The sequence below is a fragment of the Panthera onca genome, chromosome B2 (assembly GCF_046562875.1).
Source record: "Panthera onca isolate mPanOnc1 chromosome B2, mPanOnc1 haplotype 2, whole genome shotgun sequence".
NCBI classification, from domain to species: domain Eukaryota; kingdom Metazoa; phylum Chordata; class Mammalia; order Carnivora; family Felidae; genus Panthera; species Panthera onca.
This window is the reverse complement of record NC_138343.1, coordinates 114,780,440-114,800,436: the sequence shown is the minus strand read 5'-3', so window position 1 is coordinate 114,800,436 and position 19,997 is coordinate 114,780,440. Positions and strand designations below refer to the sequence as shown.

At 35.6% G+C, this 19,997-nt stretch overlaps 1 protein-coding gene across 12 annotated transcripts in view; it reads left to right on the top strand.

Annotated features, from left to right (window-relative positions):
- Positions 1-19,997, top strand: part of PTPRK (protein tyrosine phosphatase receptor type K) — a 564,132-nt gene that overhangs the window by 527,529 nt on the left and 16,606 nt on the right. For 4 of the 12 annotated variants that reach the window (XM_078447295.2, XM_078447298.2, XM_078447297.2 and 1 more), the window contains 11 exons: positions 1,546-1,706; positions 2,813-2,848; positions 4,803-4,814; positions 7,120-7,304; positions 8,992-9,079; positions 10,194-10,270; positions 10,466-10,483; positions 13,080-13,116; positions 14,677-14,774; positions 15,187-15,303; positions 19,666-19,820. In XM_078447295.2, coding sequence (XP_078303421.1) covers positions 1,546-1,706; positions 2,813-2,848; positions 4,803-4,814; positions 7,120-7,304; positions 8,992-9,079; positions 10,194-10,270; positions 10,466-10,483; positions 13,080-13,116; positions 14,677-14,774; positions 15,187-15,303; positions 19,666-19,820 — 984 coding nt within the window. Of the gene's footprint in view, positions 1-1,545; positions 1,707-2,812; positions 2,849-4,802; positions 4,815-5,671; positions 6,285-7,119; positions 7,305-8,991; positions 9,080-10,193; positions 10,271-10,465; positions 10,484-13,079; positions 13,117-14,676; positions 14,775-15,186; positions 15,304-19,665; positions 19,821-19,997 lie in introns of those variants that run through there. The other 8 variants (XM_060616620.3, XM_060616614.3, XM_060616621.3 and 5 more) reach the window with 5 other exon arrangements.

Below are 19,997 nucleotides of genomic sequence, written 5' to 3'. Positions count from 1 at the left end.
TTGCAGGGTTTCTACCCTATAGCCTAGAAAAAGGACAATAGCTCTTTCAATGAATACATCAGATATCACTAATAAATGATGGTGGTGGTGGTGGTAGTTCTTGTTATGCTTTTGTCATTGTTGTCTTATTACTAGTACTGTCATTCCCATTATTATTACTTCTTTTAAAGAAGTTAACGTCACTTGCATCCTAACGCCTAGTTTATGACCATCTTATTCAGGTGTTGGATCTGTTGTATCCATATATTGGGTGTGTTGGGACATATTCTCCGAGGCCAAGTACTATAATCTGGAGGAGCTCTCAAATTGCTACATTAATTTTGTAAAGGAGAAGCCCTTGAACATAAACACAACCATTAAATGAGCCTTTAAAAAGTATTTGTAGTATATTTCCTCTAGTACAGATACTAATGAGCATCAGAAGAATATGTCCTAGTTAATAACCTAGCTGAGAAAAGGCATTCTTCAAACAACGAAGGAATATTTCCAAGGTACATAAACTGCTGCCATAAATACAATCTGGCTATTACAAGCTTTTAGAGTGCCTTTATTTATATTATATATAAATTGCCTTGTTAATATGATATAAATGTTTTATATACCTTTAATAGCTTTTTATTGCATGTTTTATGTGTAACATTCACAAAGAACCAGAATGTATTTCACATCCTTGATATATAAGATAAAGATGTCAGTATTTGAGGAGCTCAAAAGTCTAACTCCACTGATTTCTAAATCCCCTAAGTCATTTGCCCTACTGCATTTATAAGGCACATCTTCAGTTAATACCCTGCCATGTGCTTCTAAAACACATCTTTAGGATTTGACCATGGCTATGACTCAAGATTAGGATCATCTGTATACTATGTCAACATTGTATTTGCCAAACTTTTCTCAGGGCACTTTTCTTATACAGTGTATAATTTTCCCACATGTATGTGTATTTGCATTAAATGTAGCAGTGGTTAATTCTACAGTTCTCCCGATTAAGTTTGGATTGATGTTATAAATATGCTACTAAATATGTAAATGCTACACATGTTGCATTTTTACCAAGTAATAAAACAGAGAATGAAGAATGGGCTTTCTTTGTCTATTTTAATTGGGGGACTAGAGTAAAATAAACTTAAAAAAATCGTCATGTTATTCCCCAGAAGAACTTCTAAAAGGTGATCAAAAGAATTAATTACCCAAGAGGAAAACCAAAACTTGGCTTTATCTTAAATTTTCCTTGAGCAGTTCTACTAAGGAAGTATTTATTTGTGGCTTCAATAAAGCATAGTTATAATTAATGACTATTTTAAGATACAAGAAATGAAAGGTTTCAGTTGACCGCTTGAATGTTGAAGTATCCAGATGACAATATTACAGCTGCCGGCAGATGTTGTTTGACTATTAAACCTAATTCCTGAAGTTAGGAAATTTAGAGATTCCAAACTACATCTTTGTCTACTTATCCCTGGATCCTCCTGAACTACTTGCCACTGATGTCAACTGGCCTCCAAGCCTCACACTGGGGTTTCCCTTTTGTATTTACCTTGGCAGCAAGCTTGCTAAAAAACGCAAAGATGTTATGGGCAACACCCGACAGGAGATGACTCACATGGTGAACGCCATGGACCGAAGTTACGCTGATCAGAGCACCCTGCATGCAGAAGACCCGCTCTCCATCACGTTCATGGACCAGCATAATTTCAGTCCAAGATGTAAGTTCTTCATTACAGTTTTCTTAAGTTTATTTATTTATTTCGAGAGAGACAGAGAGAGCAAGCGGGGGAGGGGCAGCGAGAGAGGGAGAAAGAGATCCCAAGCAGGCTCCGCACTGTCCCCCAACTCACGAACCACGAGATCAAGGCCTGAGCTGAAACCAAGAGTCAGAGGCTTAACCAACTGACCCACCCAGGTGCCCGTCTTCCTTACAATTTTAGTAAATGATTTTGAAGCTCCTTAAATCACTTCGAATTCAACACATCACCTTTTGAATAGTGAGAAAAAGTACAACAGAAATGGAGGAAGCAGCCAGAAGGAGAGAAAGCGATAAAGAATATTCTGGGAAATGTTCAGCTTGGTGAAAATTTTCAGTAATCACTGGCCCTAAAAACATCCCCTCATGTTCCTTGATCTATATTGCCACCAAATTCGTTGCTATAATGCTGTATGAGGCCCTTTGGAATTAATTTTAATCATCATAGGGCCTTCTTGATCAATTTCATTTTTTATTTCACTGTAAGATAAATGATAAAGAAGAGCATAAGTTAACTTTGCTGAAAATATAGATGTACTGTCTCTCTGACCACTTGATTTAGTAATTAATCTAAAAGGCTTTGGAAGCATTTTTGTTCCCCAAACTTTTCTACCTATTGTCTCTGTTCGTACTTTATTAGGAAGCTTGAATTCAGCCGTGTAACGGTACAAACCCACTTATGAACCTGGAGAAAGGATTAAATTTATTTCTTACAGTTAACTGAAAAAAAATATTTGGAATGAATCTGAGATCATTATTTCTCTGAGTACCTTGCACTTGATAGATTTAAATGGGTCCCCCTCCCCATTTTATTATCTTTATAATGTCAAGTTGAATCTTCCTGGCTTTTAAAATCGAACAGAATACTGAACTTTAATTACAGCGGCACCTTTCCTGGTGTTTTGAGGTAACCCAAGTTGAAAAAGAGAATTTTACCTTTGCAGGTTACAATAATCAAAGAAAGATGAATAGTTATATTTCTTAAGAAAGCATAAATCCATTTTAAAGGAAAATGTAAAATACAACTTTAGGGCAATATATTCCTTCATGAGCTTTGTTTTCCTACAGTGCCCAATGATCCACTTGTGCCGACTGCTGTGTTAGGTGAGGCCCTAATTCTTTATCATTCTTTCTTGCATGGATCACACATCCTTGCATGAGTTATAGCTTTGTCTACACAGTAATTATCCACAGGGTAGGAAGCAGCTTGATTTTGAAAATTAAGTCCTGATCTTATCAAAGAAAGCAACTGTGGTCAACCCAGTCAGATTTAGTGGATTTCAAATAAGTAAGATGCTTTTTAGAAACTATGTATTTTTGAATTCTTGGTTCTGTTAGATTTGGAGCAAAAGTCCAGTGGTTCTCAATATATGACTGATGTATATATATGCAGGTTAGTAGAAAGGTCCCAAATCCACACATCTCAGGAGCCAGTGCTACCTGAGTAATTAGTTTATATATAAAAATCTACTTGACGCAGAGATTTTTCTCAATCCCCCTAAGTTTATAGCAACTAAAGAACACATTTCCAAGTGAACATTAAAAATGTGTGCATTCGCTTTAGTTTTGCCTTTATTAAGAATTTATAAATGCAGGTAAAGTTGCTATAATATTCATGTGGAGTTTTGCATTCTATATATGCAGCTTACATGATGTGTTATCCTTCAAGAAATTGAGAATAAGCCAAGGTTTACCACTATACAACATCTAAGACAAGTGATGTTGCTAGTGATGAATAAGGCCTTTGCAAATGTAAAATTAATGTTTAATCAACTGTATATTTAAGAATGGAATGAGTTTCATTTCAATTTGTACTCTGTTCCTTGACTAATTATGCACCCATGATTCATGACCAGCTTGCTTATATGTTAACAATTTCTATATCAGTTTTATCCTAGTGTTTCTAATATTAAAGATTTAACCAAAGAAATATGGAAATTGCCAGATAAATGTATCTTAAAAGCTTCCAATTCTCTCATTCAATATAAAAATTGAAGTTTCTTGCAAGCATAAAACTTTATCTTACGTTTTATGCACGTTTTTATTATCCATGTATTCCACATTTAATTACATTTGTAAAATATTTTGGAACAATACAATTAATTCAGTTAAGTGAAATACATTTCCTTTTTACTAAAATAATTATTATTAAACTTATAATTTTATACTATAAAAAATACATATTCTAAAAAAATCTGAAAGTCAATGTTCTCTTTCTCTGACTGTACTCCCCTTTTGATGTCCACACCAATAATGGCAGGGAAGTGAACTGGGGAATTCATCCCAAGGGGTAGCCCTATCAAGTAAGGAGGGGCCAGGAACCATGATCATTGGGATGGCACCAAATGCCTCTGAAAATGTCATCTTCTGTTGAGCAAAATGCTGTAGAATGCTGTCACCATCAAATTAATAAGTAAAATTCAGTTAAAATATTAAAAACCCACTGAGGAAAAATTAGTTACCTAAATGTTAAAATTCCATTACAGTAATATTTTAAGAAAATGTTGAATCAGGTCCAAATCATGCTTCTCTTGGGAACTCACAATATGAACCTATGAAAATACCTTATGTCTGTGCTTTCCCATCTGAAAACTTATTCACAGTTTTGTAAGGAGACAATGAAATAATATATGTGAGTTTTACAAACTATAAAGTTTAGAAGATTATTATAGTAATTTGCCCTGTGAGAAGAGATATGTATGTTTAAGGAAGGCTAGAGTTAACATTATAGTCATAAAATCTATCCATATGAACAGTTGTTATGCATTTATTTCAGTTTGAAAGTCAAGCTGGTTTTTTTAAATATTCTTTAAAAGCTAAATCTCATTAATCATATCAGATTTAGAAATGATTTGTTGCATTTTCATCATTCTTGGAATCATGGTATTTACAGTTATTTTACATCCACTTGATTTTGTATTTGTAAAGCAATTTTTGAAATCACTTCAAATATTGCTTGATATTAATACCTACTGACTGATTTCAAAGGCACTTAGAATCTTTTCATATTGATTCATATTTTTGCTTTTTTGTGTTTTACTGCTTCATTGGGTTAAAGTCCCTATAACCGGTAAGTATATCGCAAAGAATTCTAGAAAGCTTTCGATCAAGGAGATATTTGAAGTTATTTTTCTTAAATGTGTAATAAGGATAATGATTAGAACATGTACTCTCATACCAGTGTCATTATTAGGTGGTGTAATGAGGTGGAAAATGTATTGAGATTAATAATTCATATGTGATTATTTTAATGGATACTGCTCATTGTATTAATGTGTGAAAGCTTAATGCAAAACAAAAGGCACTGTCTATTTCATATTGGACAAATCATGGAAGATTTGGAATATGGGTGACTTCTTCATTTCTCACTGAGCCTGTTATAATTGTAAATATTCCGCTGCCCCAGCAGTAATGATACGAGCTCTGGTACTGCTCCGCACAGCCCAGGCTACCGTATCCCAGCTTGGGTGATTGCATTTTCCCTTTCCAACATTGTCTGTCCTAAGCTGTCATCCTAAGCTGTATATTCTGTGATAGTGCCCAAATCAGTGGCTTCTGAATTTAATTTTTATGTTAATGTCTATGTTAATCTATTGATTCTAATATTTTAGCAAAGATAGATCAACCGAGTGTAGCCTCATAGGAAGAAGAGGAAACTCATGAATCATGTTTGTTAGCAAATGTTTGTGTGAAGAGGGTGCGCAAAGCCTGGGTTAAAAGAGATTAATTCAGTTGGGTGGTTAGGTCACAAAAGAATCCACCAGGGGTTTTTGGGATTCAATGTGATATTTTTAGAAGTAAATGCAAAAAAAAAAAAAAAAAAAAAAGGCATTCAGCCTAACAAGGGAAAGTGAAATAAATGCAATCAAACTAAATTGTAGAAGCACACAGATCTGATTGTGGGGTTCTTTTTTTTCCCTTCTCCAGGAAGAAAAAATGTTTATCATGGGGACAACAATTCATTTTTTGCCATATCCTATTTGTAGAGTTGGTGATAGAACAGGCAAATGTACCAGCCCTTGAAATATGTTTCACTGTTAATTAAATATCGTTCTCTACAGTATGCATTATCATTAAAAACAAAAGTTCCCCTAAGAGTGTACTTTCTCTTCTGTTAATGAATATGGCAGTATAATGCTTTCCAAAGTAACACCCTTAAAACATTTGTTTTTTTTTTTTTTTTGAAAGTGGTAAGTTTAAATGTGATAAATATAAGCATGCTTTTACTCATTGTAATGATTAGTGCTGTGGTCATTAAAATAATATTTATACTTCATAGGTATAATGTTCTTGTTCATTTCTTCCTTATGACAAAGAGAGTTAAAAGTTTCATGTTAAGCTGATGACACAATTGGAATGGGGTCTACACTTAAACGTGGGTGGTAAGGGATTCTGTTTATTTTAATTGATTCATTCACTGAAATATTTATTGAATGACTGCTTTGCAGCAGTCAGCAGAAACAAAAAGAAAAATATGACTCTGTCTCTAAACTTTAAGCATTCAGAATTTAGTAAAAAAAAAAAAAGATCAGTAAACAAATGATTGAAATATAGAGTAAGTGAAATGACATGTACATGAGGAGGCCATGGAAACATAAAGAAGGAGTTTTGTAGCTCAGCCTGGATGGGCCAGGGAAGAATTCCACAGGAACTACCTACACATTTTGCCCCAAACATACACCCTCGTTTCTTTCACATGGTGGGCAGAAAAGTCAAAATATATTTACAATCAAAACAGTAACCATAACAATAAACCAAAAGAGTAGAGACTAAGACTAAATGCACATATAAGCTGGCTAGCAGGCATAGTGGGCCCCAGGGATGATTCTCTAGAATGCTCATGTTTCCCAGTCTGGAGTGTACCATTCTAAGTAGCCCCAGGTGGCATAGTAGGCCCACAAGACTAAGGACAGCAGTCCTATGGGGATAGGTTGCTTAGATTGGGTCCATGAGTGAGGTTGGGATATTGTTGGGAAGGAGTTTGTTCAGTTTACTCAACAATGAAAACACCTCTCCAATTGACAACTTGATCTTCTGGTCCTACCCTATGCTGCTATGACTGCAGATACACGAAAAAGGAAGAACTCAGCCAGATCTCCCACTTAGACTTTCTAAAAGTGGATCAGATGTCTCTACATCTCACAGCATCTGTTATCGTGGTGATATAAGCATAATATGCTCTGACCTCATACCTTGAGCTGATATAAAAGACTTTGTCTGTATAGGGAAGCTGCCCCAGATCTATGCTATATTTCTTTTTCTTCTTCCTGATATCAGAAAAATCTTAAGTTCTTACAATTTTCTTTGCATAGATAACGTATTAAACAAGATAACTTTGTCTTTTTTTTAATCTTTTGGAATCTGAAAAATGCCAGATGAGAACCACAGTGCTACAGCTGAGTCCAGTCGTCTTCTAGATGTACCTCGCTACCTCTGTGAGGGGACAGAATCCCCTTACCAGACGGGTCAGCTGCACCCAGCCATCAGGGTTGCCGACTTATTGCAGCACATTAATCTCATGAAGACATCAGACAGCTATGGGTTCAAAGAGGAATACGAGGTGAAAGTTTCAATACTATGCTACATCTTATTTCTAATCATAATAGTGGAATTTAACACTTTTCATTCCCTTTAACATAACAAGGAGAGGAACACTCTGTAGACTCTCTAATCTTGAGTCCATGAGCATATACTCAAATGTGTATATGGGGAGTGGGCGGAGATGGAATTGAAAGAAAGGGCAATTTCTGGGGATATATCTGAGTCTGAATTCACTTGAAAAATTCTTAAATGTTCGATTCCAGAATTTTATTCTTGCTATTTAAAAACTACTTTTTAGACCCTATATTTCCCCACTGAAAGATCTGTAACAGGATACTTTGAATTCCACTGTATCATTACAGATTCTGCCATTTGAATGACGTAAGCAGTAGGTCCTTCTCTGCCTCTTTGCGTATTGACCCTCTGTTGAGAAATGGGGTTAATCTTTGTCCTACTTGTCACTCTTAGTTTTCTTGGTGCATTGTTGGTTGAGAGTGGCTGCGTAGAAAGACAGAGCACTGCAAATCCAGGCAATATTAGGAAGCCAAAAGAAGGATGTGGGAAATTCTTCTTCCAACTTTATTTCCCCTTCCTGCTCAATCCAGAAGACCGGGATTTTTACTGCACAGGAAATGATTTAACCTTAACATCTCAATAAACATAGCAAAAAGGAAAAAGTTCTTTTGCCACTCTTCACTTACTAAGAAGTATCAGTCTGGGGCATAGAAGGAAGTTCCTCCATCACCATATACATACCACCATATACACATATTTAAAGTGAAAGTATCCAAGCAGTATTTGACCTTGAAAGACCATCCAAAATACACTCAACTTCATGAAGAATCTTCAAAGCTCCGTATTTTATTGACTGATTGCTTGTATACCTGAGTTGTGAATAAAATTAGCTTTGAATTTTGAAAGTTGGTTTTAGACATATACCAGAAACACTTGGCTGTGGCAACAAAATAGTGTAAGGAATTATAATATTCTGCCAGAGCTGGGGTGTTTTTTTTTCTTCATTTTATGTGTATTCCTGTGTACCTCACTTCAAAAACCGTTGACTCTTTGAAGACCCCATTTCCTGTGTTGAGCAAAGTTTAAGCTTTACTGCAAAAAGAAATCTATACCCATATTTTAAATTGCTGCATATGGTAATTAAACCAATCAGCAAATTCATCTGTTCCAAGATTCTTGGATATGGTGACTCTTTTTAATTTTCATATGGTCCCTTGTTGTACAGACTCAGTCCTTTTCATGATCTTCAAAGAAACTGAAATGTGATGTATTGCACATGATTTAATGAATAATTATAGGGGAAAACAGGTTTTCTTTTTCCTGCTATAAATGCTAAAAGAAAAACATTTGAAAGATACTCATTAAAAGTAGTTTTAAAGTTTTGATGCTTTCTCTGCTTCCATGTCTCAGAGTCGTAGCGATCTTAAATTTGAAATAGTTTCAAGATCCTTTATTTCCTCAAGTTGTTTTTTGTCCTCCTTTTGAACTCAGTCCCATCCAAGATGAACAAGTAAGAGGCCAACAAACAAGTTTGAGGTCTGAAAAGAGAACTTATTTACTGCTCTAGGACTTCCTTCCTCCCTGAGGAAAGTGGCTTTTACTATTTTGGTCATCAGAACAGAAAAACCTGATTCAAGAAAAGGAGTTAAATTCAGTCTTCTTGTTACTTTCTTCTTCTTTTTTTTTTCCAGAGCTTCTTTGAAGGACAGTCAGCATCTTGGGATGTAGCTAAAAAAGATCAAAATAGAGCAAAAAATCGATATGGAAACATTATAGCATGTAAGTTCTCATACAATTCTTGGTAAATGTAAATATTGTGTGTGGAAGATAAGTAATAGGTTGCAGTTCCTCCTTATGTGGTTTTAAACTTTAAGAGAATCCCAGAGGGTGGCACATCTGTTTACAATCTATTTAATATTAAAACAGCATTGCCTATTGGCAATGGCTCTAAAATTGTCATCATCTTCATTAATTAAATTGACAGACTTTTCACCCAGTGGAAATAACATGCCACTTCATTTTATGTTTGCACAGTTATGCGTCAGGGTGTTATTGACAGCTGAGAATATCAAAACAATGAAAAAGAAAGGTCTTTTCAGTGATAAATTGTTATAACAACCTCTACCAAAACTATTCAAGGTGGGAGTGTTATTCTTTCCACATAACCTTTATTTTTTCTTGGAGCCAGTGTCTGAACTCCTGTTGCTATGTTATTTATCATTAGGGACTAATTCCTCATTAAGTCTTCAAGAGGTATACATGGGATCAATAAATTAGTTATCATATGAAACCACAGAACAGTAAGGAAAGTAACATACTTTAGTTTGTAACCAGCTAATGATTTACTTAGACCATTCAATTCTCAATTTAAATTATTTTAAAATATCTTCTGAATACATCAGAATTCAATCTTGACCCTCAAGAACTAAGAAGTTGAGAGCAGGGATTCAAAATTCACTTTAGTTCTGTGGCTCACCTGCTCTAAAGTGCAGTAGGAAAGGATCCCACCCCTCTAAAACCATGTCTAGAAAGCAAAATTAGAAGTTAAAGCTAGTTCAGTTCTTACAGACAAATCCAAGACTCAAAGGATGATTCATCAGAAGGACATTAGCACGTTCCCTAAAAACTTCCTAAGTGTGAAGATGCTAGTCAGTGAAGCTTTATTAACAGAATACCAAAATAACTAATGAGTTCATTAAAGTTCTTGCATTTCTTTAAGGAAATTTGAATCATAGCATATTATGGATAAGCTATTACCAACCACTGAATTATTTTAAGTCTCTACCAACATCACTGTCTCAGCACAGAGGGGGAATTGAATATTTTGTTTTGTATTTATTATTTTATTATTTAAAATAATTTTCTTTATGGTGTTATTATTTAAAAATTTTAGATGACCACTCCAGAGTAATTCTGCAACCTGTTGAAGATGATCCTTCTTCAGATTACATTAATGCCAACTACATAGATGTAAGTATTTTTATAGTTTAGTGTGCCCAATTTGTTGGCTTATATATGTGAATCTTTTTGCTTGTTATTACCTATAAAGTGATTGCTAGCTTTTTAAAATAAAGAACAAACTGTACACTTTTCCTTGTTCTACGTCCTAGTACTTACTGACGTTGTTGTGCTTTCTTTCACACCTGACTTTGGTTTGGGCTGTAGATTTGGCTGTACAGGGATGTAAGTACCACTATATGTAAATAACAGCACCCTATTATAAATATTTAATATAACTATTCTTAATTACAGTTATTACTAATGCTTAATACTAGTTATCTCTGCATGCTTCACCTAATTAGCCTCATACAGTATATCTATGTCATTTTTTTTGTAACTCCTTTACATGTGTGAAGATCTATTTTACCTCCTTCCCTTTTCTATGTTTAGAAAAACAGGACCATTTTTAGCTTTTGACAAGTTATTATGTACTCGAGTTTTATTTGTTGATGATTTCTGTTTCTGGCTTTTATTCTTACCCCTCCCCAAACATGTGAGAAGCTGGATAGTATGATGTGTATTAGTGATTCTGAAATTTTACTTCTTACATTCGACTTCTGATGTTAAAAATGGGTAGGAAGACTATTTTGTGGTGTGTGGTATTGGCTGATAAAGTATTAAAATTGCTTAGGCAAAATAATTACTAAATTGCATTTGTAAAATACACATATCACACATATATATCGAATCATGCAAATCAAAAAGTTTGTTTTGAGCATACGTTCCACTGTTACATTTGGGTTACAAGCATCTACATGCAAATTATCTATTTAATAGAAAGTAATTACCAAATAAAAGATAAAATATTGTCAAAGAAGCCATGATGCTACATTACATAGAAGAAGGGCAGGCCCTTTATTCTTATTTCATGGGTCAGAATCATGCTGGAAATCTTGCGAATGTTATTTCGTTTCTCTGTGCCTCAATTTCCTCATCTTTACTGTGGGGATAATAATAATAGTACTAATCTCATCAATTTGTTATAAGAAATAAAGTAATGCATTGAACACTCAGCACAATGCCTAGCAAATATTAAGGACTCCTGAAACTTCAGCCATTTTTTCAATAATTCATACCTAGGTGTGCTGAGATTAACCAGTTCAAAACATGCATTAATTATAAGGCAAAAGTTGGAAGTATCAAATATTGCAGCATACATGTAGTATACATTTAGAGTTATATAAAAGATATGAAAATTAGGCCCCAACGTTTTCTAATTTCCATAAACAGGAAATGACATTTGTCACATTTATTAAGTTCATGTTTTACAGTTATTTTGCGAATTGTCATTATTTATATATTTGAACTAATTAGTTTTATTACATATAGTCTCTGAGTATACTGGTTAACATTCTGAACATCAATTTACTCTCAGTTAATATTTTAAATTTATCAGACATCTCAAAAGAGAAAGTGAAGCTAATGGTCCACTCTTTAGAATAAAAAATTCAACCGTTTTCTAACAAATTTGTACTTGGTCCTATCTATTCTGTTTAACCTTGGTTTTCTGCCAAGACATATACACTGGAGCCTTGTTATAATACTACTTTATGGTACATATGGTAAAACTGTGTGTTCTAAATGAGACTGTGTTGTTATCCAGTCTTTTTGCTAAGACCCCAGTGTATTTTGGCTGATTACTACACAATTCCATTATGTTCCCTTTCCCGTTAGTTTATTATACTTAAAAGAGTCTTCTTTGGTAAATTTTTCATGAAAAACGGGAGATGAATGCTTTATAAAGCTTGGGAAAAAATTTTCCGTGAAAACTCATACTATTTGGTGTAAGAGGAAATAGAAAACTTCCAAATTTGCAGCAGTATGATTCTCCACCTATTAAGTTTTAGATTGGGGATCTCAGTTTACGTGCATTTATATGTGCATCGAGTTGCCCACACCAATATGTGGACAAATTGTACCACAGGCTTTCGCTAAAGTCCTTTGATAAATACAAAACAAATTCGAAGCTTAACTCTATTGTACCATTAACAGTTTTGCTAATCATGATGTACTGGAATTCATATCGAGAGCAACTAACAACTTATTTCTTATCAGGAATAATTTCTTTGTTGGAATCGTATTAAATGTTTAAGCACCTAAATCTCTCGGCACACTAAAAATAAAAAAAAAGTGCTAAACTTTTTGTTCAGGATACGATGCATTTTATTTAAAACTCTTTTTTCCCTATATATGTGTGTACCTGTAATTATGTGTGTGTATATTATCAACACACACAAAATAGTTTTGGCAGATTCCTGAACATATTATAGTACAGGAATATTCTCAAAAGTATCTCAGCAGGACTTTGATTTAATGCACACATGCATTGTCCAGCTCTAACATTGGAATGTTCTGTTATTTTTTTATGGTTCTAATATGTCGTTGTCCATTTGTAATGCAGTGTGTTGTACTTTTGGATGATAAGATGAGAATTAATATTTTTGAACACGATTTGCCAGGAATGAATGACTAAAGATTAACATGAAGGCATAAACATTTTAGTAAAACCAAACAATATCTATGAGGTTATTCCTTAGCAAACAAAACTCAATTATGCAATATATATTCTAATCTGAGCCCTTAAAACATTTAATTTTTGTTTTATGTTTACCTTTCAGATAACCTAGGTTTGAGAAGTGAACTATGAGTTCACTACTCATTTCTGGACTTTTTACTATAACTTAATCTTAACAGGTGGTTGTCTTCATCTTTTTATGCCTTCATTCATTTATTTCTGATACTGATGTAAAATGATAACCAATTTCTTCTCCTATTTTAGGGCTACCAGAGACCAAGCCACTACATTGCAACTCAAGGTAAAACATTGCCTTTTTAAATGATAAAAAGCATCCAAACTTACTTATTCATCCATAAGCTGTTTTTTATCTGACTGAAATGGAAAAAAAGATCAGGTCTTCTAAGTGAGACTGCTCTTTATTCATTTGTATAATATGTATTGGTTTATCTGTGTAAAACATATATAAATTAAAGCTTGATTTGTTTTTTAATTAAAAGTAAACAAGAAGCTTCTTATTGGTGACTTGGGTTTTGGTATTTTGATGTCCCAGAGCACTAGTCAATAGTGCTGGACAGAGGAATTACTCCTTTTGATGAAAGCAAGAGAGGTCTCACCTTGGATAAGTTGCCTCTGTGTGTGTGTGGCATAGTCTGTGGCTGGAATGGAGTAGTACCCAAGACTGATATTGTTATAATGAGATGTTAGACTCTCTTCCAGCAAAGTTTTACAAGCTAAGACAGAGAGAAAACTAAGGGCTAAAGGGAACTTCGTCCCGTTCATTCTATGTAGAAAATACAAAAAGGCAGAGAAATCTTGTTACAGTGGCACACTGGGGAATAAGAGCATCCTAAAACACCTTTAGTTATCTCTCCATATTGACCACTGTCCATCATAAACCTGCACAGTTATTTATTTCTTACAAGAGGGAAGTAAAACAAAAGCTATGTTTGCTCTTTTGACAGAGGTCATTTTCTAAGTTTTTCCACATATCTTTGCATTAATTGAGTTGAATTGTAAGCTCTTGAAAGTTAGAAAGATCATCCATGGTGGACAGTATTCTAGTTTTGTGGGGATTTTTTGATTTGTTTTAATTTTTTTTAATTATGTATGTTTATTTTTGAGAGAGAGAGAGAGAGAGAGAGAGAGAGAGACAGAGCGTGAGTGGGGGAGGGGCAGAGAGAGGGGGAGACATAGAACCAAAGCAGGCTCCAGACTGCGCTGTCAGCACAGGGCCCAACGTGGGGCTCGAACCCACATACAGCGAGAACATGCCCTGAGCCAAAATCGGGCACCCAACCGATTGAACCACCCAGGTTACCCTGTTTTGTTTTACTGGCACTGAGTAGAGTATAACCCAGTAGGTGCTTTTGCAGTCTGGAGGTGATAATATAAGGTTGGGATGTTTGCTTATAAGTATGGATGTTTCTTCATTAATCCCTAAACATGCACTGCTTCATAAATGATGTGGATATATTTCATTGGTAATATATGCTGTTTGGTAGATGGTCATGTAAGACTTCCTATTTTTTACGTATGTTTGAAGATGCATCAAACTAACTTAGTGACAGATATAAATAACCTAAAAACTAGTGATAACTTCTTCTGAATGGAAAATATAAAAGGCAAATTGAAAAAAAAAAAGGGTGGTATATGCCTGTTTTTGCTATAGTGTGAATTTAGATACAGAATGAATTTAAGTAATTTCGACAACTTTTTGTGTTAGACCTTTAATATGTTTTTATTGTTTATTTAGTTTATTCTGATTTTTACTTTATGTATATATATACTTCTTACCACTTACTTTTTCTAACTACAAAATTTATCTGATAACATAATATTCAAATTAATTTCTTCAAAGGCCCAGTTCATGAAACAGTATATGATTTCTGGAGAATGATCTGGCAAGAACAGTCTGCCTGCATTGTGATGGTTACAAATTTAGTTGAGGTTGGCCGGGTAAGAGAAAAAAAGATTTTTTTTTCTTGTTTCACAAAACATGAGTGTAAGTTGAGTAGCCAAACATAAAACACTTAGAATAGAATCTCATTTAATTGTTTTAAAATGTTGTAGGCATAGCATTTCAAATGAGTGCTCCTAAGTGGATCTTTGATGGCTGAGAAATTATTTGATTTCTTATTGAGTAATAAAAGAAACTTTGATTTTATACTAGATTCCAATTGCATCATTGGGCTATAGATTGTAATGAGACTACAGCAAGTTTTTCTATTTACTGTGTAATAGATTCTTTTATCTCATCTATAGTTTTTTTAACCGTATTTTTACTGTAACCTAAAGAGTGACCACTGAAATTAAATCATCTTGGTTAACGTGTACTCAGGTCCACCTATATACCCTTTTTGTCATTTAGGTTAAATGCTATAAGTATTGGCCTGATGATACTGAAGTTTATGGTGACTTCAAAGTCACTTGTGTGGAAATGGAACCACTTGCTGAATATGTAGTTAGGACATTCACTCTGGAAAGGGTAAGTACCCTAAAATTCTCTTATAAAATATGTATATTGAAACTGTTTTTTCTCTTAAAGCTCCTGTCAAGATTTGTTTTTTGATTATGCTATAAAATCCACTCATTCATTCATTCCACAAATAGTTATTTGAGAGCATGCCATGTGCCAGGCATGGTTGTAAACCTTGGGATACATATTAAATACATAAATGATTTCTATTTTGAAAGATGATCTAGAATTATGTGAAAAATCACTAAACTAGAAAATCAAAGAACAATCGATAGAACGAGAAAAATTAAATATAAACCAAAGACCAACAAAAAAAGAATAAATTAGATCAAAAAGCTAGTTCCTTAAAAAGATCAGTGAAAGAACTAAACCACTGTCGATTCTAAATGAGGGACAATCCAAACTATGCAATATTAGAAAACACAAAAAGCTTATAATTCCAATTATACTTCCTGTTGGGAAAGCAATACAAAATATTACGTGTAAACTTGGAGATAGATTTTAGTCTAAACCCCTTAATTCTAATAAATAATAATTCTCAAAATTTGACCCAAGAAGACTTAGAAACCTGAATCGATGATAGAAGAAACTAGAGTCTTAAAATTTACCATTAAGTTGCACTATGGTTTTATAGTTGAGGTTTCTGCTGGGCACGGGCTGCGCCACAGTCCTCCTCACCTTGTGGCCATGACAGCCGATCTCATCGGCCCCCACATGCACAGCAGACCCTTCGTGTATGGTACCATGAGCTTCTTGGATAAGATGGCCAACGGGCTGGTGGTCATGGCCATCCAGAGCCTGCATCCCTGCTCCTTGGAACTCTGCTGCTGGGCCTGCATAGGCTTCTACCACTGGATGATGGTGGCTGTGACCAGTGTCGTGGGCATGGCTGCCCCCCCCTCTGTCTGTGCAGTCTCCTCGTCTGGCCCATCCACCTGCAGAGCTGGGACCCTGGAGCCCAATCCTGACACCTTCCCCCCATGGTCGCTGTCCTGTGCACATGAACTCTACATGCCATGCCCAGCCCTCCATGCCACCCCCAACTCCCTTCCCTGTCCCCCCATCCTCACCTGGCTGTAAGAGCAGCAGGTGAGGGCAGCGCGGTCAGCAGCCCAGATGCTGAGCTTGGCCCTCTGGGATCCAGGGGTGCACCCAGCTCACCCCTCACCCCAGGCTCGGTCAGCATTTCCTAGGTGTTGCCGGGTCCCTGGACGAATGGTATCGTCACTGGGCCTGATGGGAGCCTCAGGCTTGGGGGGTTGGGGGACCCGAATCCCACACCCAGTGCCCAAGGCCATCACTGACCATGAATAAAAAGCCACCTACGTGTGAGGAAAGAAAAAAAAATTAAAATCTTAAAAGAACAGTGAATGCCTTTGTCAATAAAACTATTTAGACCATAGAAAACCATCAAAACCAACTAAATATATTCTACATTTTTTAAGTTTATTTATTTTGAGAGAGCCAGTAGGCTGGGAGGAGAGAGAGAGAAAGAGAGAGAGAGAGAGAGAGAGAGGGAGAATCCCAAGCAGGCTGCTTGCTGACAGTGCAGAGCCTGATGCAGATCAGGAACTCGGGAACTCTGAGATCATGACCTGAGCCGACACCAAGAGTCGGATACTTAACCAACTGAGCCACCAAAGTGCCCCTATTCTGAAAGCTAGCAAAGCTGTGATAACAGGACCAGATAAAGATGACACTCTTTCACACTCTTCTCTCCTCTCCTCCCCTTTTTTAACTCTCTCTCTCTCTCTCTCTCTCTCTCTGCACACACACTTTGAAGACCAGTTTCATTCAGGAACATGCTTGAAAAAACTTCAACTAAAGTACTGAAAATTTGAAATGAGCTGTGAATTAAGAAAACATCACAACATGATCTATAATGATGGTTTTCTAGGAATGCAAGGATATCATTCCTGTGGTAGGAATCTAACTGGATATTTCATTACATCTTCCTTAAAGGAGCAAAACCATATGATTTTTTCATAGATATTGTAATGTACTTTTACTTAAAAGACATTTATAGAAGTAACCTATATTAGGGAAATAAGGGGGCAACTTAAACAGGATAAAGGTGATTCCACAGTAACTATTAGCACACGTGTTAAGGAGTGCACACCCTAAAGGCATCACTGTTTAATCAGGAGTGTGATGTGGATTATTATACTCACTAGTATTCCAAATTTGGGGATGTTCTAGTAAATGAAATAAGACAACAAAAGGAATAAATTGCTTAACTATTAGAAAAGATAAAGTTATTTTTACATGAAATTATTTTATACCAAGAAAATTAGAGATAATATTTTAAAATTGAACTAATAATAATTTAGTTGGCTAATTCAAGATAAATATTCATAAATATTAGCTTTTTTGTATATTAGCAGTAAACAGTAGTAGACATTAAAAAATCTCTTTCACAATAATAAAAATTTCTAAAGTATCTAGAAATATATTCAACAAAGATACAGGTCCTAGGTGACTAAATCCTCAAAAGTGTATTAAAGGACATCAAATATGATCTGAATAAATAAATGGAGAGGTACCGTGGCCCAGAATCAGAATATTTTATGTTAATACCACTTTATGTAGTTAATGTAATACTAATTAGAACATCATTGGATTTTTTTTTAATTTGTTTTCTTGTAATTTAGAATTGGAAAAGAGTAGTTTTTTTTTTTCTCAATGTTTATTTATTTTTGAAAGAGAGAGAGAGACAGAGCACGAGCCAGGGAGGGATAGAGACAGAGACAGAGACATAGAATCTGAAGCAGGCTCCAGGCTCCGAGCTATCAGCACAGAGCCTGACGCGGGGCTCAAACTCACAAGCTGTGAGATCATGACCTGAGTCGAAGTCGCGTGCTTAACCAACTGAGCCACCCAGGCGCCCCAGTTTGCTTTTTTTAACCATGTATTTGAAAATTACCTAGGAAAATTTAAATAAAAAGAGCTCTAAGACAACGTGCATTGCCAGATATTAAAAAGAACTTTTTACGAAAGTTTACTAACAAGAACAAGGCCCTTAGAGCAAGCCACTCCAGTCAAAGGATTAATATGGAGGAGAGGTAATTGTCTGAAATCAGGTCTCAGAACAATTTTTTAATTTCTTTTTTATGTGAGGTCTGTACCCAACATGGGGCTTGAACTCATGACCCCCAGATCAAGAGTCACATGCTCAACCACCTGAGCCACTCCAGATCTTAGAACAGTTTAGTGATCTTCCTCACTAGAGTTGACTTGAAAAGTAGTAAAGAATAGTAAAGAAAACAGTAAAGAAAAATGATGTTTTATTTGCATGATTCCATGAGGATGTTTATCATTGTCACTATTATAATTATCTGTTAAGCCCTGCTGTGTGTAGGGTATTGTGTAAGAACTGGAACTAGAAAGAATAATAAGACCTGATCTCTGGCTTCCATGGGTTTTGATGCTATTGGTCTATCTATATAGGACAGAATCTCAACTTTCTCAGTGTGGTTCATTTATTTCATGGGATTTTTCTCCATTTTCTGATTGAACAAGTGAGATGGAGATATCACAGCTCACAGTACAGTTGCAATTACCTAGATTATATTGCGGTTTTTTGGCTACAAATGTGGATTCTTAAAACTAAATTCTGCAGCATTCTTTCTATGCTCTCTAAGCTGTGCTACAGCAATCTGCGGGCTTCTTTTAACCAAAAGGTGAAAGCTTTGAAGTGTGCATTTAAATATTCTCTTAAATTAACCCAATAGAAGAGTTGGCATAACAATGAGGCTTCCCTTTCATCTTGTATTTTTGTTACTATAAGTAATACTCTGTGCTGAAGTATTTCACAGAATTAGGAAACATCGTTTGCCCAAAAAGCAGTGTAGCTGTCTGTATAGTTTTACGAAACAATCTAGAGTAGCACTGTCCTGGAAAATCCCTCATGCTGTGCTTCAAAACCATTTTCAACATGGATAAGCAAGGCATTAAAATCTTTTTGAGGCAAGAAGCTAGAAAGTTGCTTTTATTCACCGCTTGAAAACTCGGTGCTTGGGTCAATAGGGCAGCATTTTAGCTTTCCCATTTTTCCCTCTTCTAATAATTTTATGTGTTGTCATCCCAAGTAAGGAACAGACTGTCAAGGTAAATAAAATTTACACAGAGTTATAGAACTGAGCAAGACGTCTAATTTCCTTTCTTTGGCAGTTATCTGACAATCAAGGCAAAGCTCCTGGGCCAGGTCAGGCCAGCACTTTTTTTTTTTTTCTTCCAGAAAAAGCATGATCTTTGGTATAGGCTTCTTTTTTTTTTTTTTTTTTTTCATTGTCAACCAGGTCTAGTGCCTGTGATTGTGTTTGATGACTTTATTTGGGTTCTTTGGAAAACCTTCTTTCCATGTGTGCACAGAGGGGGTACAATGAGATCCGTGAAGTTAAGCAGTTCCACTTCACCGGCTGGCCTGACCACGGAGTGCCGTACCATGCCACAGGGCTCCTCTCCTTCATCCGGCGAGTGAAGTTCTCCAACCCTCCCAGCGCGGGCCCCATCGTCGTGCATTGCAGGTGAGTGCTGGACCAAATGTCCCTGACTGCACAGCCAGCCTTTTCAAGGCAGCAAGATGAAGGCTTAAAGCACAAAGCAAAGGCCTACTTGCAGGGTTCCAGCTTGCATGTGTTACAGGTAAGGGAAAACAGCAATAAAATAAAAGTTAGCTGGGAAGAGGACATAAAACAGAAACT